This window comes from Mizuhopecten yessoensis, unplaced genomic scaffold, assembly GCF_002113885.1.
Source record: "Mizuhopecten yessoensis strain PY_sf001 unplaced genomic scaffold, ASM211388v2 scaffold6785, whole genome shotgun sequence".
Taxonomy (NCBI): domain Eukaryota; kingdom Metazoa; phylum Mollusca; class Bivalvia; order Pectinida; family Pectinidae; genus Mizuhopecten; species Mizuhopecten yessoensis.
Genome location: NW_018406723.1, coordinates 140,265 through 166,213, shown reverse-complemented (window position 1 = coordinate 166,213; position 25,949 = coordinate 140,265). Strand labels below are relative to the sequence as shown.

At 36.0% G+C, this 25,949-nt stretch overlaps 1 protein-coding gene across 2 annotated transcripts in view; it reads left to right on the top strand.

The window, feature by feature from the left end:
* Positions 1-25,949, top strand: part of LOC110452666 (cadherin-23-like) — a 59,971-nt gene that overhangs the window by 14,417 nt on the left and 19,605 nt on the right. For both annotated transcript variants that reach the window (XM_021501315.1, XM_021501314.1), the window contains exons 11-24: positions 880-998; positions 2,273-2,473; positions 3,648-3,806; positions 6,289-6,453; positions 7,054-7,127; positions 8,890-9,300; positions 14,189-14,258; positions 15,381-15,453; positions 17,510-17,694; positions 18,794-18,920; positions 19,299-19,441; positions 20,754-20,886; positions 21,696-21,893; positions 24,719-24,876. In XM_021501315.1, the coding sequence (XP_021356990.1) occupies positions 880-998; positions 2,273-2,473; positions 3,648-3,806; positions 6,289-6,453; positions 7,054-7,127; positions 8,890-9,300; positions 14,189-14,258; positions 15,381-15,453; positions 17,510-17,694; positions 18,794-18,920; positions 19,299-19,441; positions 20,754-20,886; positions 21,696-21,893; positions 24,719-24,876 (2,216 nt within the window). The remainder of the gene's footprint in view (positions 1-879; positions 999-2,272; positions 2,474-3,647; positions 3,807-6,288; positions 6,454-7,053; positions 7,128-8,889; positions 9,301-14,188; positions 14,259-15,380; positions 15,454-17,509; positions 17,695-18,793; positions 18,921-19,298; positions 19,442-20,753; positions 20,887-21,695; positions 21,894-24,718; positions 24,877-25,949) is intronic.

Sequence of the window (25,949 nt, the reverse complement as noted above, 5' to 3'; positions counted from 1 at the left end):
AATCTTGATATAATGCCCCATCAATTGTCTTAATTGTCGTTCTATGATAAAACCTTGATATGATGCCCCTTCAATTGTCTTAATTGTAGTTCTATGGTGAAACCTTGATATAATGCCTCCATAATTAATTTTAATTGTGGTTCTACGGTAAAACCTTGATATAATGCCCCTTCAATGGTCTTAATTGTAGTTCTATGGTAAAACCTTGATATAATGCCCCTTAAATTGTCTTACCGGTAAGTGTCATTCCATAGTAAAATCTTGATAAAATGCCCCGTCAATTGTCCTTTTTATGGTAAAATCTTGATACAATGCCCAGTCAATTGTCATTATATGGTAAAACTTTGATATAATTCCCCCTTAATTGTCCTAATTTGATATAATGCCCATTGAATCATCATTACACATATATGGTAAAGTCTTGATATAATGCCCTCTAAAATGTCACTATACAGGAAAACCTTCATATAATATATCTCCAACCGTTCGTCACTGTATAGTACAATCTTGATATAACACTGAACGTGGGTTGAATGATTTTCACTTTTGCTATGCACCATATGAAAAGTACCGAAATATCTGCTCCACTCCTGAAATATGGCTGTTATTCATTCGGAACCCAAGGAAGTTCTCCGTATAAAGTTGGAGTTATCTGGCCAAATATGATTTTAAGAATATATAATGTACCGTATATGTTCCTAGTGGGTCATTATCAAAAGTCTAATATTTGATCGAAAAATTTGAGTTCTAAAGGTCCAATACAATTTTTTTTCGTTTCATTCTAGACCATTATCATATCCAATGACTTGCACTAACTGTTGTAGATTGCTTTCCAGGTGATTTTTTGACCAAATATGGATGATAAATCTTATTTTGTAGTCGGCAACGGACACACACTTTTCAGGATTGACAATGGGACCGGAAGGATCTTTAATAAAGTACTTATAGATCGGGAGAGTCCAAATTTCCTGCAGGGATATGTAGACCTAAACATACGCGTAAGTCATAAACATATGCATTCAAAAATTGAAATACAAACAAATTGTTTATTCATATTTTTATTCAGTTTCAACAGGTTTTATTGACTTTGATTATGTCAATTGGATTGGACATCAGGCTGATAGGCCTATTTAAGTCCTTTCCAAACTTGTTAACCAAAATTACATGTATACACTGTTTTAAACAATCCAAATTTAACAATGTAGGGGAGATAACTGCTACTTAGTTTGCTAAATAAATATCTTCACTTTATTCAATATTCAGTCATAATTCAATTTTTGGATATCAACAATCTATTTGTTGTTGGTATGCATCAAACCATGTACTGGTGCTAAAGTACGATTTCATGTGTGCTGAAATCATATATTACGTACATTGGGAGAGATGGATTCAAAACAGTATTTGGCTTCAAGTCTCTGCCGAGTTCCTCCAAGTGATAAGTCATTACAAGAGAGTAGAAGTTGAGTAACTCATTACCGAAACAATGAAACAGGCCTGAGCACAGAATCTTGATAAGTTTAAGCGTGAAAAACAATCGTTTCGTGTATAACAGGCCTCTACGATTTCAAAGTTAATCGACATCCAATTTGATTCACATATTTTGTACCATTCATGGTCTGTATGGTCTGATCCTTATTTGTTACGATGATAATTTGTGATAGAATGTTTTAGATATATTCATGTCTTTTCAAAATTCGAGGTAAATTTGGGAAAAAAGAATTTTCGCAATCACTCAACGGGGTACTCCATCTTCGCTAGCCAAGGGTTACGATCCGGTACGATCTACCTACTCTTCACCCTTGGCAGATTTAGGCCGTGATTTCAGACTCATAGTTGTACTCCTGTTTTTCCAACAAAATTTCTCAAGAAAATAACAATTTTCTCTCAATTTGCCAGCTCATTCCTCAGAAAAAAAAAAAAGAAGTTCTAAATTATGAAATTTGAAAATAATTTTCATTTTTAATCTTCAAGTAATAGAAATATTTTTTAAACCCTCATATTTCTCATATAATATTGCTATAGACATTGTATAAATAGTTTAACTATCATTTCTATCCTTCAATAACGAAGACCCGGGGACCAACACATAATCTCTAACCCAAAGACGAGGGATGGGCTTAATGCAAGACAATGAAATAGCATTTATTGGTATTCCTACTGAATTTCACGCTATATATGGGTGGGCTTATCACCAGGCATGGGCTTATTGCCGAATATATACAATGATCACCAGCTGTAAAAACAAAAAATGATATTAATTTTTTTCCCACAGGCCAGAGAACGAGATCCCTTTACCGGAGAACTTGGCGATGCGCAAATCAACTCGACAACGACACAGATTCGTATTACCGTTGAAGATATCAATGATAACAAGCCCAAGTTTGAACAGGACGAGTACGTTACGAGTCTGCGTGAAGACGCACCAAATGATACGCCGCTCAATCTGCTCATCCCGGTTGAGGATCCTGATCAGGTTTGTCTCCCGATCAGATTTAATTATAAAACATTCTCGACATTATTTTGTTTGCAGTGCAATAAATTGAACTAATTTTATGAGTGACGGTGCCTTTTATCACGATGTTTCCAATTTGGGATGATCGATTAAAGATTTAATATTATGAAGTAATAATGAGGCTTTTGGCAAGCATATAATAACTACAGTTAAAATATAGAGTTCCGCCAATTTTCTGCTGTATACACAGGTCTTAAGGTAGAGAGTCCCACTGCATTTCTACTGTATACACAGGCCTTAAGATATGCATTTCTACTGTATACAGGCATTAAGGTAGAGTTTGCCACCAACATGTCTTCTGTTTTTGTGAAAAAGAAATTATAATGAATCTTATTTCTTTCGTATACAACCCTTTGAAATTATGAGTAAATGAGCTAGCAACTCAAAGTCAGAAAAATGCTGAACAAGTCGGATGTCTTCTTCATTCGATATAAAAAGACAAAGGATCGCTGGGACCTTCTACCTTAACTCATTCACCCCTGAAATTTCATAATGAACTTTTCCAACCTTTGAATTGGAAGAGTTTGAATGTGTCTTCAGGGGTGAATGGGTTAATACAAAAATGAAGGGGGGGGGGGGGGAAATACGATAATAATTTCACACTTTTAAAAATGTGGTGTTCTATTCCGTCTTTGCGTATTGCAGAGTTATCCTCTCTTAGGAGCAGGTATTGATTGTTACGTCACTTGTTTGTGAGAGTAACGTCATCAATTTTTGAGAAAACGACGAAATTTTCTCACACAAACCAATGCCGTAACAGTCAATACCTGCTCCCAAGAGAAGATAATTCTGCAATACGCAAAGACGGAATACTTCTCACGTAACACATTTATTGAGCTTAAGACAGTGTTAAGTCTTTTTAAAAAGAAGAAAAGAAGAAAAAAATGAAGTCATTTTGCATGTAATGTTGTGCTTGACCTTATCATGAACTTTCTTGAATGATATAACATTGTCTTTTTATTGTTGTTGACTTTGGATTGGCTTTTCTCTGTTAATATTAAATACAGGTTAATATTTTATAAAGTTGAATGAAAACGGTTCATTGGACCTGGTTCTGTATGGCGAAAAGTAAGTTCCTGGTAATCAATGGCTCGACAGTTCAGCCCAAATCTTACTCAAACACTTTTAATTCCAGGGTACAAACAACAACTTCATATTCACCCTAAGTGCATTCAACGCCGAGTTCAAACTGTCCGATTCGGGGAACCAGTCCGAGTCTGCCTCTGCACAAATCCGTGTCCGGGATACAACGCTGATAGACTACGAACAATCCCAAAAGCAGTATGTCTTCTTTGTAAGTTTGGAATCATGGAGTTTTGTTTTTGTTTTTTTTCTTTTCTTTTTTTTGGGGGGGGNNNNGGGGCGGGAGAGGGGTGTATTCCTTGTGTTAAAAAAAAAAATGTGGCAAATAGTCTTTATTTAATCCATTCACCCTAAAGTCACATTTGAACTTAACCAAATCAAAGACACGGGTCAAGTCCAATTTAAATTTGTAGGGGTGAATGAGTTCAAATCATCTGCATGTGACGTACAATATAAAAAAGACACTGGTTTGTTTTTGTTTTTCAAGACTTGTAAGTCTTTAACCCTCTTCTGTATCTATTAAACAGTTCTACAGACAAGTACACTATAGTCCTTCAACTGTAGCTATTAAACTTAGACTTCCCTAACTCATTCATACCTGAAATTTCATAATGAACTATTCCATCTTTTAAATTGGAGGAGGTCAAATATGTCTTCAGGGGTAAATGAGTTAAAACTATACACTTCAAATTGCAGTTATACAAAATAGAAATGATTGTGGAGGGGTCTCAAATAACTGCCCGCCACACATGTTGTGTCACACACAGAAGGAAATGTATACATTTTTTATCGGAGAGTTAGCTGGCTTGTGAAAGCTGACATACGACATACCTGAACAAATGCCCGTTCAATAAACATGTTTGAACCATGAGGACTTCCGAAATTAATTCGGGACTCCTTAGGACTCAGTTTAGTGTCTTTTCACAATGAGGTTGTGTTTTCAGGACTGCCCTGGGAATCAGTATGCCTTAAACTTTCGGGCATGTGTTGTTCACGCTAACCAATCACAATGAGTGTTACATAGAATGTTCACACTAACCAATCACAATGAGTATTACATAGAATGTTCACCCTAACCAATCACAATGAGTGTTGCATAGAATGTTCACACTAACCAATCACAATGAGTGTTACATAGAATGTGCTCAATCAACACTCTACTCATCAGGTTGTTTAGCTCACTCAATTCATTATATATCAAATTAATAATTAAGGTCTACATCAATTAAATATTTTAAAAAGAGCAAGTAGTCGTTAGTTCCATTATATGATGGGAATGTACAATTTCACCTGATTTTCTGTTGAAACAAATGTTTCGATTGCAACTACAGTGACACCTGTCTAATCTGACCCCCTTTACAATAAAAAAACATTGACTGGATGAGACAGCATGTCAGAATGGAAAGGTTTTATTTTTCTTCAGACCGAGTTAATTAACAAGTCTTCCTCATGAATAGATTATTCTTGTCAAAATTAGATGCAGTTAAATTCAGGTTTCTACAAAACAACAAAGACAGAAAGTATAGTTGAAATAATGTTTATTAACTCATAATTGTTAACTACATAATTATAACAATTTGGCATTCTTGGGGCTACTCTGTATGACTGCTATTGGCAAGCTGATATATGATATCGGCCAGTGTAGTTAATATTGGTGCATCATAATTGGAGCCTGTAGATAATGGCATAATGTCATGTTAGTCTACAGGTCCAAGCTTAAGGCTGTAATTGGGGCGAGCCCGGCATTAAGACAGCCTAGTCTGCATGGTCACATGGTACATATATATATTAACTACTGGCAGATAATAAAGGTACTAAATGTTGTAATGATATTAGTGTATCTTACTGGAGCCTGTTATAGATCATCATCTGTTATAGTCTACAAGTCCAGGGGCTGTAGTTGGAGGGAGCCCAGGCAAAGACAGCCTATAGTATAGCCTGCGAGTGTTCACAGGATACAGCAATATATTACGTAAACTGACAGATGAAATGATATCATTATTTAGTAAGAGTAATTAATATTAGTTTATCCTACTGGAGCCTGTAGATAATCATCTGTAGTAGATCACTGGATACAGAGAAATACTAATTACTATATGGTTTTCAGTTAGTTGAATTTTATTGGCCAAATCGATTGAAAGAGACAAGTTTTGAAATGTGTTTCCAAAGTTGTTTCTTGAAGAGAGCCCCCAAAAGAAAAAGGCCAATAAATTCAACAAACTGAATTTTACCCCCAATTCAGACAAATTTACACCATAGTAATTAGTATTTCTCTGTATCCAGTGATCAGACTATAGGTTGTTTTTACATTGTATCTAATAAAAATACACAACACAGCATCTCAACCTTTCAAGTTTGAGCATACAGGTAACACTTGTTTTGTATAAACTTGAATCTTATAATTAAATTCTTATTTGTTTTATTTTTTATTTTATTTTTTCATTTCAGAATATTTTATTGTACTGATCTTATGTACAAAAAGAATTGGGCAGGTTGTATTTGGTGAAACATGATGAAAGTTTGGGGAAAACAAACTTTCAAAATGACTTTCAGTTAAAACAAAATTATCTAGATATGTCACTGAAGCATGCAATGGGACACCAAGAACGAAAATGAAATATTTTCAAAAATAGTCTACATTTCTTTTATGCAGTATGAAATGCAAAATTGTTTCAATCATTATTTTGTTTTAGGTTCAAGCCCAAGAGTTTTTGACGCCACAGAGGTTTAAGAGTGAGGCCAAAATTACCGTCAATATAATTGATGTCAACGACAACAACCCAGCATTCATCCAGTCTGCTTACGTGCAAAGTATCTTCGAAAATGCTGCCCCTGGTCTTTCTATTGAAACAATAAGTGTAAGTAATTAAAAATCATATTGAGGTGCCATATGTTTGACTGGTGTGAAACCATTGAGGATTATTAACTCATTCACCCCTGAAGACACATTTGAACTCCTCCAATTCAGTGGTTGGAATAGTTCATTACAAATTTCAGGGGTGAATAAGTTAAGGGACACGTGTGGGGATCATAAAAAAAATTGAGAATTGTATTTTTGTGAAAATTTAACTACAAAGATGACCATAGCCATACGTGGCTTTAAAAGTGAATATAATAGACTCCTTAATGCCCAGGGGTGTAGGATAGCGAAATTCCACCCGAAGGGTTTTCAAATTTGGTTAAACCCAAGGCTTTCTAATGTGTAAGGTAAATATTTTGTAAAAGAATTAATTTCATCACGTCGCCTTCTCATTGCGGCATCAGAGTTTTTCCAAACTCGTGACGTCACGTCACGTCATTGTTGAGCCATTGTGTCGTTACATCACGTGAAATAAGATAGAAATTTCCTACAACCCTTTCTTACCCTGGACAGCTCTATCTTACTCACACGGAAATGAGAGAAAATGTGTTACTCTTTGTTGGATTTTTGAAGATTGTCAAATAAATCCTCGTTACAGGCCAACGATCCCGACTCAGGTGACTTGGGTAAAGCTGGTATAGTGTTTGGAATGACAGGCGATGGTAAAAACTTGTAAGTATTCAACATTCTCTCCTCCTAGAGGTTTTTAGTGAAATCTGACTTTGAATTGCATAATCTATATTTAGACCGCCTATTGAAGGTCATCCAAAATGTCAAGGTCAAATTTCCGGTCAAATTATATGACCTTTACTATCCAGATAAAAAAAAAAGTGTCACATTTTTCGTCTCGCCGCGACGAAGCAGCGGAAGCGAGACTATAAGGTGTTGGTTTTACTTCGATGGCGTCAACATAAAGTATTTGCGTTTAACTTAGTTTCACTGAAACTACAAGTGCTGGACCAACCAAACATGGACCATAGATGCATCTTTGGTAGTACATCTCAACCCATGCATCAAATGCTGGATGCGGCCTACCTTTCATGGTCCATTGACTTTGTCAGCATCTCTACCAACATTAAGTTTTTGCATTTATGTTAGTTTCTCTGAAATGTGCATTGATGGTCAAAGTGGGGCACAGGCGAGACATATCAATCTGAATGGCTTGTTTGAAATTAAAATAACTGCTGATATTGATCGGTTAAATTATTTGTATTGAAGGAGATATACAGTATATACTGGGAAATTTTGTGCTGTCAAAATTTAGCCCTTCACTAGTAAAATCCATATTCGCCCCGTGTGTTAACTCATTTACCCCTGGAGACACATTTAAACCTTTTCAATTCAAAAGTTGGAATAGTTCATTATGAAATTTCAGGGGTTTAGTTAATATCACCCTTCACATCTAATTGTCGTAATAAATTTACTTTTGTTACAGATTGCAAAAAAGGCGGATATTAAAATTGCAACAAACTTTTCCGGTAAACAGTACATGTAATTTATTAGGTCTTTCTTGACATGGATTTCCATTCAAAAGAGTTTTTCACAAACTTTAACTCATCCACTCCTGAAATTCCATAATGAACTATTCCGTCCTATGAATTGGAAGAGTTCAAATGTGTCTTCAGGGGTGAATGAGTTAAGTAAAGATGTTATTTTGATTGTAGTCCAACACTATTATGGGATGTTTGATATTTATGTAAAATTTAAATATCTAGATAGATATTTTGATGAAACTTGGTGAGGTTATATATTAACCAATTGCTGTGTGAACAGATTGTCTACTGAATTCCAAACAGTATTTTTCAAAGAAATTATTAGATTTGATGAAACTTCTTTAGAAATTTATAATATTTTAACCTGATCTGTACCCGGCTTAATCAAGATTGGCGTTTGGCAAAATGTATGTATTGAAAATGCAGACCAATGCCACAATCTGATCCATTCCTGAAACCAAAGTTCCAAGCCCATCTGTTCTTTTCACAAGTGCTGGCAACTTTTGTAGAATTTTCAGTGTTGAATTTAATAAATATGTAGCGGAACTGGACTGTGTCAATAGTCAGCGACCAGGTACTTAATTGGCAGAGTGTCTGTCTAGAGTTCAGAGGGTCCAAGGTTCGAACCCCGGTCTGGACGTTGCATTTCTCTTTCTCCCATTACTTACCTATATATGAAAAGCATCTTTAAAAAAAAAAAAAAACTTTTAACACAGACACAGGTGTCTGAAAGGTTTATATAGTGTTGAATTATTTCAGGAATAACCAGGAGTATTTTTAGGATGATTTGGTATATACTATGTGCACAAAGCGATTTATGAACAAAAATGCACTAAGTTATGAGATGTGTGTTTTATATCTAGATCCATATCCTTGTGAAGGTCATCATTATATTTTTGTAAGCTAAAGGTCACTAATCTGTCTGTGTCATATATATTCAGGTTCCAGTTGAATGGTCAGTCAGGTTTGGTAACAGTTGCAGACTGTCCGACTCCGGGAAGGGGGGACTGTATTGACTTTGAAAAGAAAAGGCAGTACGTTTTGACGGTCACTGCCCGGGACGAGAACGGCCGTGGACGAGCAGGAACAACCACACTGACCATCAACATTCTGGACGTCAATGACAACAGTCCTGAGTTTGTTAATAAGAACTACACTAGTTATATCGAGGAGAACCAACGCAACCCGAACCCTGAGGTTATTGTGTACGCCTTGGATAAGGATACTGTTGGAGGTCCTGTTGCTTACAGGGTCATCGCTGACCAGACCGGGATATGGGCGGTCAACCAATCTGGCTTCATATATTCTACCAAGGATATCCAGTACTCCGATACACCGGGCAATGTGGGATAGTAAGTGTTGGATCAAAAGATTTTGTAGAAAATTGTAATATAGGGGAGAAAGTGTGCTGGCAATATAAAAGGTAAGAAAATATAGTGTGAAGATATTGTATAAGAAAATACACTGTGAAAAAATTGTATATTTTAGAAAATATACAGTGAATATATTGTATTAGAAAATACACAGTGAAAAAATTGTTTATTTTAGAAAATATACAATGAAAATATAGTATTAGAAAATACACCCTGAAGATCTTTTATTAGAAAATACACTGAAGAAATTGTATTAGAAAATACACTATGAAGAAATTGTATTAGAAAATACATTGACAATATTTATGAGGGTAAAAAATCACTGAAAATAGAGGGTAAGACTCACTGACAATATAAACAAATAGAAAAGAACTGTATAACTAGGATAAAATACACTGGCAATATAGAGTGAAAAATACACTGGCAATATAGATATAGAGTGAAAAATCCACCGACAATATAGTGTGTAAAATACACGGGCAATATAGAGTGAAAAGTACACTGGCAATATAGAGGGGAAAGTACACTGGTAATATATAGTAGAAAGTACACTGGCAATATAGAGTGAAATATACACTGGCAATATAGAGTGGAAAGTACACTGGTAATAAAGAGTACACGGGCAATATAGAGTGAAAAGTACACTGGCAATATAGAGGGGAAAGTACACTGGTAATATAAAGTGGAAAATACACAGGCAATAAAGAGTGGAAAGTACACTGGTAATATAAAGTGGAAAGTACACTGGTAATATAAAGTGGAAAGTACACTGGTAATATAAAGTGGAAAGTACACTGGTAATATAAAGTGGAAAGTACACTGGTAATAAAGAGTACACGGGCAATATAGAGTGAAAAGTACACTGGCAATATAGAGTCGAAAGTATACACTGGCAATATAGTGTGTAAAATACACGGGCAATGTAGAGTGAAAAGTACACTGGCAATATAGAGGGGAAAGTACACTGGTAATATAAAGTGGAAAATACACAGGCAATAAAGAGTGGAAAGTACACTGGTAATATAAAGTGGAATACACCGGCAATATAGAGTGAAAAATACATTAGAAAATACACTATGAAGAAATTGTATTAGAAAATACATTGACAATATTTATGAGGGTAAAAAATCACTGAAAATAGAGGGTAAGTCTCACTGACAATATAAACAAATAGAAAAGAACTGGATAACTAGGATAAAATACACTGGCAATATAGAGTTAAAAATACACTGGCAATATAGAGTTAAAAATACACTGATAATATAGAGTAAAAAATACACTGGCAATATAGTGTAAAAAATACACTGGCAATATAGAGTAAAAAATACACTGGCAATATAGAGTTAAAAATACACTGGCAATATAGTGTGTAAAATACACGGACAATATAGAGGGAAAAATACACTGGAAATATAGATATAGAGTGAAAAATACGCTGGCAATAAAGAGTGAAAAAATAAACCTGCAATATAGAGCGAAAAATACACTGGCAATATATAGTGAAAAATACCCTGGCAATATAGAGGGAAAAATACACTGGAAATATAGTGTGTAAAATACACGGACAATATAGAGGGAAAAATACACTGGAAATATAGTGTGTAAAATACACGGACAATATAGAGGGAAAAATACACTGGCAATATAGAGTTAAAAATACACTGGCAATATAGAGTTAAAAATACACTGATAATATAGAGTGAAAAATACACTGGCAAAAAAGTGTGTAAAATACACGGGCAATTTAGAGTGAAAAATACACTGGCAACATAGTGTGAAAAATACACTGGAAATATAGTGTGTAAAATACACGGACAATATAGAGGGAAAAATACACTGGAAATATAGTGTGTAAAATACACGGGCAATGTAGAGTGAAAAGTACACTGGCAATATAGAGTCGAAAGTACACTGGCAATATAGAGGGGAAAGTACACTGGTAATATAGAGTGAAAAATACACCGACAATATAGTGTTTAAAATACACGGGCAATATAGAGTGAAAAGTACACTGGCAATATAGAGTGAAAAAATACACTGGCAATATAGTGTGAAAAATACACTGGCAATATCAATATAGAGTGAAAAATACATTAGAAAATACACTATGAAGAAATTGTATTAGAAAATACATTGACAATATTTATGAGGGTAAAAAATCACTGAAAATAGAGGGTAAGTCTCACTGACAATATAAACAAATAGAAAAGAACTGGATAACTAGGATAAAATACACTGGCAATATAGAGTTAAAAATACACTGGCAATATAGATATAGAGAGAAAAATACACTGGAAATATAGATATAGAGTGAAAAATCCACCGACAATATAGTGTTTAAAATACACGGGCAATATAGAGTGAAAAGTACACTGGCAATATAGAGGGGAAAGTACACTGGTAATATAAAGTGGAAAGTACACTGGTAATAAAGAGTACACGGGCAATATAGAGTGAAAAGTACACTGGCAAGCTAGAGTGAAAAATACACTGGCAATATAGTGTGTAAAATACACGGACAATATAGAGTGAAAAATACACTGGAAATATAGATATAGAGTGAAAAATACACCGACAATATAGTGTGTAAAATACACGGGCAATATAGAGTGAAAAGTACACTGGCAATATAGAGTGTAAAATACACTGGCAATATAGAGTTAAAAATACACTGGCGATATTGATAAAGAGTGAAAAATACACTGGCAATATAGTGTGTAAAATACACGGACAATATAGAGTGAAAAATACACTGGAAATATAGATATAGAGTGAAAAATCCACCGACAATATAGTGTGTAAAATACACGGGCAATATAGAGTGAAAAGTACACTGGCAATATAGAGTGTAAAATACACTGGCAATATAGAGTTAAAAATACACTGGCGATATTGATAAAGAGTGAAAAATACACTGGCAATATAGTGTGTAAAATACACGGGCAATATAGAGTGAAAAGTACACTGGCAATATAGAGTGTAAAATACACTGGCAATATAGAGTTAAAAATACACTGGCGATATTGATAAAGAGTGAAAAATACACTGGCAATATAGTGTGTAAAATACACGGGCAATTTAGAGTGAAAAATACACTGGCAATATAGAGTGAAAAATACACTGGCAATATAGAGTGCAATATACACTGGCAATATAGAGTGTAAAATACACCAGCAATATAGAGTGAAAAATACACTGGCAATAAAGAGTGAAAAGTACACTGGCAATATAGAGTGAAAAATACACTGGCAATATAGAGTGTAAAATACACCGGCAATATAGAGTGAAAAATACACTGGCAATATAATGAAAAATACACTGGCAATAAAGAGTGAAAAATACACCGCCAATATACAGTAAAACCCTGCTAACTCGAACTTGTAGGGTCCAGCTCAATAGTTGGAGGAATAAGAATCCGAGGTTCGACCAACGTTGTCATTTTTTTTATCAGTTGGGACAACAGACGGTACCAGCACTGCAAATATCGCTGATTGTAGATGATAGAAGAAAAAGGAAGTTTTATCAAGATGACAGCATTTATTAAGATTTAAAATAGTTTAACAATGAAAACATATGTAGCCACCGGTATTTAGAAAGTAAATAAAATTAAAAAAATGGATGTGTAACGTACTTGTCGTTTAGACATAGTCCGCCATACTGTAATCGGCTACATTAATTTAACAAAATATCAAAACGATAGGAACTCTTCAACCATTTTAAAATGAAGAAGAACTTGAATCCTTGTAATCATAATGTTGATTGATAACGAATTTAACTATCACCAGGTATTCATGCTTGAATATCTTTTGAGTTGGTTGAGAATCCGCAGTGTGATTTTCGCTTAATATTGCCATGCTGAAATATGGTTTTACACACCCAGTGAATTAACACTTCTGCCAAATCATTGATGTCAAATCATCAAAACACTTATATATAGGGCAATATAGAGTGGAAAGTACACTGTTAATATATAGTGGAAATTACACTGGTAAGATATAGTGGAAAGTACACTGGTAATATAGAGTGGAAAGTACACTGGTAATATAGAGTGGAAAATACACTGGTTATATAGAGTGGAAAGTACACTGGTAATATATAGTGGAAAGTACACTGGTAATATATAGTGGAAAGTACACTGGTAATATAGAGTGGAAAGTACACTGGTAATATAAAGTGGAAAATACACAGGCAATAAAGAGTGGAAAGTACACTGGTAATATATAGTGGAAAGTACACTGGTAATATAGAGTGGAAAGTACACTGGTAATATAGAGTGGAAAGTACACAGGCAATAAAGAGTGGAAAGTACACTGGTAATATATAGTGGAAAGTACACTGGTAATATATAGTGGAAAGTACACTGGTAATATAGAGTGGAAAGTACACTGGTAATATAAAGTGGAAAATACACAGGCAATAAAGAGTGGAAAGTACACTGGTAATATAAAGTGGAAAGTACACTGGTAATATAGAGTGGAAAGTACACTGGTAATATAGAGTGGAAAGTACACTGGTAATATAGAGTGGAAAGTACACTGGTAATAAAGAGTGGAAAGTACACTGGTAATATATAGTAGAAAGTACACTGGCAATATAGAGTCGAAAGTACACTGGCAATATAGAGTGGAAAGTACACTGGTAATATATAGTGGAAAGTACACTGGTAATATTGAGTGAGAAATACCCTTTAGATTTAAACACTGATCAATACAGGGAAGAAAATAGACTCACAATTTATATAAATTAGGAATTGCACTGACAATATAGGATAGATTTGTAATTACATCTGCATTATGCGATACTAGTAACCTTCTTTCAATTTAAGCCTGATCAGGTCAACATTTCATGTATATTTTTCATGTTTCAGTTTTATCTTCCAAGTGCAGGCCACAGATGGAAAGTTTTCACCCGTCAGCAACGTTAAGATCGTTGTTATCGTAAGTTTCATTTTGAACAGTTTTTCACTTTTCACTTTCAAATCGCCCTGTGTACGTGGTCCGTGGTCTTCATCAAATTTAACATGTAGGTTCCCCTTGGTCTGTAGTTGTGCATGTTTACTTTTGAGACTGATCAGATAATCAAAATGGCTGACAGGCAGCCATCTTGAATTTTGACAGTGAAGGTTTGTAATAGCTATTTCGCAATAAGGACTGGAGAGATCTTTCTCAAATTTGACATATAGGTTCCCCTTCGTCTCTCGTTGTGCATGTTTTCTTATATGAGACTGATCGGATAAACAAATCTTTGATTTTGACACTTAAGGTTTGTTAGTGCTATTTCCCAGGAAGTACTGGAGGGTGAATTCTTTCTCAAATTTGTATATGCAGATTCCCCACTGTCCTTTTTTGTTCATGTTTTTTGCTTTTGAAACTGATCAGATAAACAAAATGGTCGACTGGCGGCCATCTTCGATTTTTTACATTGAAGTTTTGTTAGTGCTATTTCTCAGGAATAACTTGAGGGATCTTTAATTCTCAAATTTGATATGTAGGTTCCCCTTGATCCCTCATTGTGCATGTTATATTTTGAGACTGATCTTAAAAAAAACTGTCCGAAGGAAGAACTCAACAGATTTTTCTCATATTCAAAGATCAGTTCTATGTCTTTCACATTAATTAAGTACTGTACTAGTAAATATGTGAAATGACAAACTCACTTTGAAGGTTGTCTTTTATACACAGCAGTATTAAGTTTAAATCAAAAGTTATCTTGAGATGCATTTACTGTTAACATGACTTGATCAAACAGATTAGAGAAAAAATCCAACTGACAAATAACTAATGAAGATGGTACAATGGTGGCCGCCAAGATCCCTCTGGGATCTCTTGTTAATCTTATTGGAATAGTTTCCAAAAAAAAATCATAGGACATTTTTTCTTTTCTTTTTAAAACTTGAATAAACTCCTTTTCAGAAACTGAAAAATCTGTCAACTTCTAAAAGAATTAGGATTATTTATGACATGGGTTTTAACCTACAATACAATTTCAGGCTGTTTAATAACAAATTTCTTGTAAGCTATGGATATAAGTATATGTAACGTTTATTTTTAACATCGCAGGACATCAACGATAATACGCCTACTTTCCCCCCTGCTATCTACGAGACAACAATCAGTGAAAAGACTGCTGGAGGTAAGATCAATGTCGCCACACTCTCCGTCTACCTTCTCTATATAATGTTAATTATCCCCACTTTCACCAGGTCTGTGTGTCTGTCCAACTGTCCGTCTGTCTGTCATGCTTCGTTTCCATGCAATGACTACAACAAATGTTAAACGATTTTCTTCAAACTTGGGTCACAAGGGCTCGGCCAAGATAGATGACCACTTTCAGGGGACCCTATTTGGCGGAGTTATGGTGAAAATTGATTTCGATGAAAATTTGTATATAGGGATATTTCATGTGGACTTCGAATTCAACTGCATCGGTTTCGTTGCCATAGCTACCACATGGAGGCTTCTGATTGGTCAAAATTTAGATATTGATTGATTTTGATGAAAATTTGTATATAGGGATATTAGACAACTGCGAATTCAACCACATAGGTTTCGTTGCTATAGCACCCATAAAGCAACCACAAGAAGGCTTCTGTTTGGTGGAAATTAAGATATTGTACGACTTTGATGAAAATTGGTTTCTTGGGGTATTATTTAAGGGGACTGCGAATTCAACCGCATAGGTTTCGTTGCCATAGCAACCAAATGGAGGTCGAAAATTAGATTTATTTTTAATTTTTATGAAAAATGGTTTATAGGGTCATTAGGGGACTGCTAATAAAACCGCATAAATTTTGTTACCATGGCAACCACACTGAGGCTTATGATTGGTCGAAATTTAGATATTGTTTGATTTGATGAAAATTGGTATATCGGGATATTAGGCACTGCGAATTCAACCGCATAGGTTTCGTTGTCATAGCAACCATATAGGTTTTGTTGCCATAGCAACCATATAGCAACCACAAGAATGCTTCTGATTGGCGGAAGTTCAGATATTGTTCGATTTTGAGGAAAATCGTTATAGAGGGGTATAAGGGGACTGCAAATTTAACCGCATAAGTTTCGTTACACGGAGGCTTCTGATTGGTCGCAGTTTAGATATTGTTTTATTTCAATGAAAATTGGTATATAGGGGTATTAGGGGACTGCAAATTCAATCGCATCATGCCGCTGCCATAGCAACTACACAGAGGAGTCTGATTGGTTGCAATTTAGAAATTGCTCAATTTCACTCGAATTTAGTATGTACATTGTAGGTGTACTATGGCAATGCGATCTTTTTCTGATGCATCTTTGCGACTATGGGGGCAGTTTGGGGGACATCTGTAATGGTCTCCCATTTCAATTAGAACTTGTTGCTGTAGATATTGTTAAGATGTTTCAACCAAATTCCATATGCACTCATTGCTAAGTTTGCCAACCGATGTGATTTGTGCATATTTACGAATAATCAATGAGGTCAAGTTTCAAGCTATACATTATGTCTCAACAGCACGATACTCGTATGTTTAAACCTAACCTCAATAATGTTAACCTACAATATGTCCTGCAAGCGGGGGATATAAATTCCACGAATTTGCTTATTACATGTACGGTTGTGTGACCACACAACACACCCAAAAACAGTTTGCATACACCGTCCCCACATCATTCGCACATGGTGCGCACAACTAAGCGATTTACCAATTGTTCACCCCACCATTTTTGCGCTCTCTCCACGCAAATGTGCGATAAGGTACAATATTGGTTGATCAATATTACGGAATGAAAAAACATCCGGAAGGCTCATATGGAAAAAGGAACACTGAATATATAAATTTCTCATGATATTAATTAAGATTATGTTCAATTTTACAATGCGTGTTACACAGTATAACAGTGAATGTTAGAATATCAAGAATGGGTTTGGCTCCCAGGTAACAGAATAGGTAAATACCTTTTTGATGAGTTTTACCTAAGCGCCCTGTGCCTGACATAGAGAGTCGATATATGATACCGTATGACTGTTGTGAAAACACAAATGGACGTCAAGTATTTGTTATTTGCATTTGTTTTGGTCTATGGCTCCCCTTCACCAGGATTTCCACACCTTGACGAGTTACGTAAGTGCCCTGGGTGAGGAAAACTATGGTGCAGGTAAATAAACAAAACAATTAATGAGGATTATAGTTTATGCTGTTTGTTCAAAGGTACAAGTGTGATCACTGTGAGCGCTACGGATGCTGATTCGCCAACAACAAACAATGGTGTAATCGACTACAGAATCCTTTCCGGTAATGATGGGAAATTCGCTATCGGCCTAACCACTGGCGTTATCACAACGACACCGGATGCGACCTTTGATTATGATGTTAAGAGACGATACACAGTACTGGTGAGTTGTTTACAGGATACTTTAAGAATTAACCTTCGTTTTGAGGGTGTACATGTATACGGTAGTCATGGTAACGAACATATTCTTTATGGAGCATGTTATTAGTATCAATCCCCATAGCGTTCTTTCATGCACTGTGTATACGTTAATTTATACACAGTTTATAACTACTAAGCTGAATAAGGGAGAGATTTGAATATATAAATGCACATTGAAGTCCTTGAACAGGATTCGCAAATAATTGAGGTCAAAGTTTGGCCCCTGTAGTTTTTGTCTCACCACCACAAAGTGAAAGTGAGACTAATAAGGTGTTGGTTTTCCGGCGGCAACGGCGGCAACATTAAGTTATTGTGTTTAGGTTTCTTTGAAAGTATAGATAAGTGCTACACCAACCAAACTTGGACCACAGATGCATCTTAGGTAGTACATCTCAACCCATGCATCAAATGCTGGATGCGGCATACCTATCATGGTCCATTGACTTTGTCAGCATATCCATCAACATGAGATTTTTGCGTTTTAAGTTAGTTTCTCTGATATGTGCATTGATGGTCAAAGTGGGGCATAGGCGAGACATATCAATCTGATATGTTCTGTTTTGTTTATTTTTTATGTTTGTTTCAAATAATCAAAATTTGATCAACAAGAGTTCTGAAGAAAATTACATACCAATGTGTGATTCATATAGGATAATTATTTTACTGTAGAAAAGTATTTAGACACATATTATTCCTCCCCTGGGTCGCGGTTTCAAGGCCTACGTGGGGCAGTCACCAGGTACTGGCCTCAGTTTGACAGTTTTTCTCCGGTTTTACTCCACCATCAAAACTACTAGATGGTACTATGTCGATGTAAAGTATTTATTTAATTTGAATTTAAATCAAATAACTCTATTCCGTTATAACTTCAATAATAACTTAAGTTGACATCCTCCTGACCTCATTCACCCCTGAAATTTCATAATGGACTATTCGAACATTTGAATTGGAAGAGTTCAAATGCATCTTCAGGGGTGAATGAGTTAAATTGCTTCTTCAAATACGCTTCCAGCTACAGAGTATGATCTTGATTTCTGAAATATCCTATTTTTTTACGACAGGTGATGGCTCGAGATCGTGGCACTCCCCCACGAAACGCCACCAAGATAGTTTACATTAACATCCGAGATGTCAACAATAAAGATCCATATTTTGAAGAATCAACGATGCAGGACAGTGTTTATGAGAGTAAGTAACATCCAGACAAAAATTATTTAGTTTGCGTTTTCATGCGTCTTGCCAGAAATGAGAACTGATAACTGTAGGTAAAATTAAATATTTTTGTATTTATCTTCTGTGATCTGGCTCTATAGAATAATGTTTGGAATCCATCTTTGATTTCAACAACAACAACCGATCTACAACTGAAAACGTCCAGGATGTTGGTTCTCTTCCACTCTGTCAGGAGTCCCCATTTTTACTTTAGGTAACAGTGTGATTTAAGTAATTAATTTAGAACTTTGACTAGATTAAATTCAAACCCGTCAGAATTCTACGGACTTGAATTTCAAGCGAATTAAGAGAAGGGTGAGAGAATTTGTTTCATTTGTTCGGATATGATTTCAGATGTTGCGGTTGGTTACTCTGTCATAACCGTGAAAGGACTGGATCCTGATGCCAATGCCGTGCTCCGATATTATTTCGTGGAACCGAAATCGTCAATCAGTCCTCTTGGTAACACCGTTGACAGAAACATCTACGATTACACGGTTAATATTAATTTTTATTTACCCTAACAAGGAAAATTATTATAATGTACACATAAAACTGTTTCATGCCTATATGCAGGGGTGTAGGATAGGAAAATTTCACCCAAGGGGTTTTCAAATTTGGTAAAACCTGCATGCTCTGTTGAGTGTTTTTGCACCAGTTTGAAAATCATGATGTCTGAATTATCCTATCCTACATCCCTGTGCATAAAAAAAGTCTTTTTCCCTCGTTTCACTAGAGCTTGCTCAGAAACCCAAGAAATGCATCACAATTACATCATTGGGGACATTGAAATATTACGATTTCGTGACTTCGCGTCATTATTGTCCCATTGTGATGTCACATACGTGAATTGGGGCAAGATAGAAATATTTTGCACCCCTTTTCTTGCCCTAGACAGTTCTGTTATTTACTCTCAAGAATTAGTGAAAACAATAAGTTCAACATGGACATCATGCACAGACCACGATTCAAACCTAGACCTCAAATTTTAATGCAGTCACTTTAACCAGCTGGGTTACCTGGGGAACAAAAGTGCTTTTGCCAAATTGCCCAACAGTTATTTCCAAAATGAAATTAAGGGGAGGATACTGTATTTACAAAAAGAATATGTAGTGGAACCTCTACAGTTTTGCTTGCAGAAATCCTTAACCCTTTCACCCCTATGTAACTTTAGTAGACTCAACCATGCATTGATATGGATGAGTTCATTATGGTCTACGGGGGTGAAAGGGTTAAAGGTCCAACAAAGTTTACCTTCAATGTGTCAAGCACATGCCTACCTGCACAACAGGGTTCAAACTCTGTCAAATATGCTTAACTCATTCACCCCTGAAATTTCATAATGAACTATTCCAACCTTTGAATTGGAAGGGTTCAAATGTGTCTTCAGGGGTGAATGAGTTAAGCTCTTGGGATGGACTGATACAAATTTGATTCAAGATATATTGGACAGAGTATTGCTTGGAACTTCTATTTAAAGGGCCCTGCAATAGAGTTGTGGATGCACCCTTTAAGTAACCACGGTGACTGGCTGTTTTGTCTGTCTGTCTGTCCCATCCACACTTTCGTTTCTGAAGATTATCAAAGAATGACTTTTTCGAAAAAAATAATTGACATGGTGATTACACTGTAAAGGTCAAGGTCACTTTTACTAAAAATAGACCATGGGTGATTGGTGGGGGGTGGGGGTGGAGTGGAGGGAGGTACGGTACAATCGGACACATGGTGGGACCGTTGCTGTCCTGTCAGTGTTTTAGCTAGTTGTGCATGGTGAGCAGGGGCTCATCAAATCTGTTACTATGTTTACAGAACCTGTTCACCGTGGAGGAGGCTTCTGGAATCGTCCGAACCAACAGTAAACTGGACAGAGATCTGACCTCTATATTAACCTATTCCTTGAACGTCGTGGACATCAGCGCCAACCCTCCACAGACAGGCACAGGTGACAACAGTTCTTCTCAAAAGTGACCACCTCTTTTAAGAGGAATAGGAGATTTCAGTCAAATCAGTCCTGTTGGCATTTTCAACTTTTTATATAGTCAGATTCCCGACATGAAAAGGTTTTTTTGGCAGAAAAATTATGTTAATATTAAATATGTATAATTAAATACTGTAAACTTACACATTTCAGTGGCAGACTGCTTTTTTTAAATTCATTTCCCTAGGTCATATTTTTATGTCCTTGTAGTATCTTTAAGGTAGAGAGTCCATTACTTTGTGTTAAATCTCCAAAGAAGAAGAGTTCCACTTTGTTTGGCCTTTTATCCTAACTAGAAGTAATGTAGCCTGATTAACTAAAGCAAAGAGTAATATGTATACATAAAAAAAAAACATTTATATATCTGCTCCTACGTCACACAACACATGTTCGGCTCCTCAACAGAGATTCAAACCCCAGACCTTTGATTTTAAAGCTTAAGTTGATGTTTAAGCTTCTCCTCCACACTTAAACCTTTTCACCACTGTAGACTATAATGGACTAGTCCAGATGAATGTATGGTAGAGTCTACTCAAGTTACCTAGGGGTGAAAGGGTTAATATTTTCTGCAACTTTACTGGGCATAATTTCAAAATCTTAAAAACTTGCAACCTATAATCAGTATTGTATGAATACAGAGAGGAAAAAGCATAAACTTTATATGAAAATAACTTGTCTGTATACAGACGAAAAGTAATTGGTCTTTCTACTTTAAGAACTGTTTTACATTTGTCTTCGCACTATTTACATTTTTCTGTTGGTCCTTTTGACAGGAACGCTAATTATTACGATTTTGGAGTACAATGACCAACCGCCGTACTTCCTGCCATTTATCAATCAGTCAATTGCTGAGGAACAGCCCTTTGGAACTTTTGTCATGGTGCTTCAGGCTCGTGACCAAGATGATGCCATCGCAGAATACCAAATTATCGAGGACCCCAACCAGTTCTTTGCCATTAATTTTGAAACAGGTAATGACTTATTTACACGTCTCCCTGTTGAACAGTAGCCGTAATCGCTCGTAATAGTTCGGAATAAGGGGCGGAATGGGTAAGCATGTTACCCACCCTCCTGACTGCTTGCAATATTAGAGTACAGTTGGACAAAATGTCTCCATGATTTTTGACAGCTGACTTTACTTGATTTGACCCTCTGCGGCTTAGTGAGTTGTTTCCTGCGGTTGGGAGTCGGGGAAACCGGTCATTTACACTCTTGGCTTGACAAAGGAAACTGACGCTTTTTTGGAATCTCGCAAAATAAGTTTTCAATTTCTGTTTGTGATCAAAACAGCCTTTAGCCTTTATTGCTCATAATAGCTAGTAAGAGTCATGTTTATTCATTGATGTAAATCAAATCTTTTCTTACAAGCATGTGTACAATAGTAACATTCATCTATGTACAATTATACAGACTCGTAACTTCAGCGTTATGTCTCAATCTTCCAGCTTAGTAACTTCAGCGTTATGTCTCAATCTTCCAGCTTAGTAACTTCAGCATTATGTCTCAATCTTCCAGCTTAGTAACTTCAGCATTGTGTCTCAATCTTCCAGCTTAGTAACTTCAGCTTTATGTCTCAATCTTCCAGCTTAGTAACTTCAGCGTTATGTCTCAATCTTCCAGCTAAGTTACTTCAGCGTTATGTCTCAATCTTCCAGCTTAGTAACTTCAGTAATGTGTCTCAATCTTCCAGCTAAGTAACTTCAGCGTTGTGTCTCAATCTTCCAGCTTAGTAACTTCAGTAATGTGTCTCAATCTTCCAGCTAAGTTACTTCAGCATTGTGTCTCAATCTTCCAGCTAAGTAACTTCAGCATTGTGTCTCGATCTTCCAGCTTAGTAACTTCAGCATTGTGTCTCAATCTTCCAGCTTAGTAACTTCAGTGTTATGTCTCGATCTTCCAGCTTAGTAACTTCAGCATTGTGTCTCAATCTTCCAGCTTAGTAACTTCAGCATTATGTCTCAATCTTCCAGCTTAGTAACTTCAGCGTTGTGTCTCAATCTTCAAGCTTAGTAACTTCAGCGTTATGTCTCAATCTTCCAGCTTAGTAACTTCAGCGTTGTGTCTCAATACCTGCATTATCAAAACCATCTCTCTGGCGTGTAAGGCATGGATACTTTCTGGCTGAAACAGTATGACCTATTTAACATGGTGGCCAAAACCAGACTCATCTACCACATTTGGTGCACTACCCAAATCGGTACACGGTCAGAAAACGGTTTGAATAGTACTTTGAAATTAAATTTGAGCATTTTCCTCTGACAGTATAACAAAAGAGATATTTATTAGCATTTCCACCGAATAGGTTTGTTTTCAGGAACATATTAAGAGTACACGATGACTTCAAAGTAAACATATCAGTAAACCAGTAAAAACAATGTATGTCGATGAAATTTTGGAGGATTTTGACGGGGTTATAAATAAAAGCATGTTCAAATGTTGATTTCTGGTCCTTATAACCGGATAATATAAAAGTGTATATATACAATTGTAGTTCAGTATGGTATTTATAAAAGCAATATATTTAGTCCTACTAACTGTATATTTACCATGTTATATAATATAGTGGAATGGAACCGTGCACATCAGCAACTAGTCGTCTATCTTTAGGCCAATTAACCTGTCATCGATAAACTTTCTTGAACGAATGAAAGTAAGGCTGACCGTTTGGACATGAATACCTAAGGCCCTGTACCAGCTGTCATAATGAGCTCTTCGTACGTGTAAAACTGGCCAAATGAGCATTGAGATAACACGTAACCCTCGGACCACGCAGGAAAGAGATTCATATCTTGAACATAAAATTTAGCCCATTCATTAATCTTTGGTAATGCTCACTACCTCAATCTTTGGTAATGCTTACTTACCTCAATCTTTGGTAATGCTTACTTCCTCAATATTTGGTAATGCTTACTATCTCAATCTTTGGTAATGCTCATTAGTACCTCAATCTTTGGTAATGCTCACTACCTCAATCTTTGGTAATGCTCACTACCTCAATCTTTGATAATGCTCACTTCCTCAATCTTTGGTAATGCTTACTACCTCAATCTTTGGTAATGCTTACTTCCTCAATATTTGGTAATGCTTACTATCTCAATCTTTGGTAATGCTCATTAGTACCTCAATCTTTGGTAATGCTCACTCCCTCAATCTTTGGTAATGCTCACTACCTCGATCTTTGGTAATGCTTACTTACCTCAATCTTTGGTAATGCTTACTTCCTCAATATTTGGTAATGCTTACTATCTCAATCTTTGGTAATGCTCATTAGTACCTCAATCTTTGGTAATGCTCACTACCTCAATCTTTGGTAATGCTTACTACCTCAATCTTTGGTAATGCTCACTACTTCAATCTTTGGTTATGCTTACTACCCTAATCTTTGGTAATGCTTACTTCCTCAATCTTTGGTAATGCTTACTACCTCAATCTTTGGTAATGCTTACTTACCTCAATCTTTGGTAATGCTCACTACCTCAATCTGTGGTAATGCTTATTTCCTAAATCTTTGGTAATGCTTACTACCTCAATCTTTGGTAATGCTTACTACCTCAATCTTTGGTAATGCTCACTTTATCACACTGTACAATAAAAACACTTTCATAACAAACTTCACGGGACCTAAGAAATTAAGAAGTTTTTTAAGGATCCCAGCAGTCCCACTGCATACAGTTAAAATGGTTGAACCAGGTCACGAAATCTGCCCAAATATAAAAAAACAAAATGATTCTATGTACCTCCTGTCTCTGTGAAATTTCGTTTTGATTGACATCCATTTTTCTTTTTTACTGAATAGGTACTGTGACCATCGCTAGGAGGATTGATTTTGAAGTCATAGAGTCGGCCTATTTCACGGCCCAAGTGTTCGACACCGGGACACCTAGACTAAGCGCTTCGACCACCGTCTATTTCACTATTGTGAATATCAATGACAACTCTCCGAAGTTTCTAGAGGTAGGTCCTCTGGCGTAAAGGATGAAACATTTTCAAAGTTGACAACTTTCATATATCAATTGGTAGGAAAAACAAATACAGGTAAAAATGAAAAAATTCACTATAAATATCACATGTGTTATAACTCCCCACAGGTTTTTAGCAGAAACGCAACAAGGCCAACCACAGCTCTTTCAGATTTCAACAGATAAGTGAAAAAACATATCCAAACAACGCTACATTTTTAGGGCCCCACATCAGAGGTGTATGCTCTATAGTAATCATTGGGTCTGTCTGTCTGTCTGTCTGCCAGTCCACACTTTCATTTCCAGAGATTATCTCAGAGTCTGAAAGAGCTAATCTTTATGAAGTTTTACATGGTGATCAACTGTGAAATGTAGATGTGCAATAGGGGTGTAAACAAGTTTCACGGTTAAGGTCAAGGTCAAGGTCACTGTTACTAAAAATAGCCGGGGGGGATGGAGGTCCAGCGAGGCACACGGTCGAACCCTTGTTGACCTGTAAATGTCTACAAGGGCTCGACCGTATGGTCAAATAAGTAGAACTCCACCCACAAGTAACTTCTCTAAATTTCATGAGGTTAGGTATATATATATATCACTTTGTCACCCTTCTAATTTATAACACTCTTTCTGATTGGATATCAAGATATCCAATCAGAAAGAGTGTTACAAATTAGAAGACAAATATAGACCCCACTCTGCCAGGGTCTATAAAAGCATGTGCAAGGGGAGATAACTCTAACTAGAATATCTCTTCATAACAACAAAGATGGTGTCGGAGTCGCACAATCGTTCGAGGTGTGCAAATCATTCACTGGATGAAATAACCTACACGCAATCTAAAACGATAGCAAATTCAACAAAACAGGCAATGAGGAGGCCGCTAGGGTGCTTATTGCAAAGATGGTTGTGTATTGTCCGAAATATAGCTGAGAAGATGTTTGGTAGGGCTATTTTGGTAAGCAATCAAGTACAACTCAAACTTACAAAGTGACTTATAATTTTGCAAGAAAAAATAAAACAAAAAATTGTCTGGGTGACAAATTTGTTATCTCTGGATAAGGAGGGGTC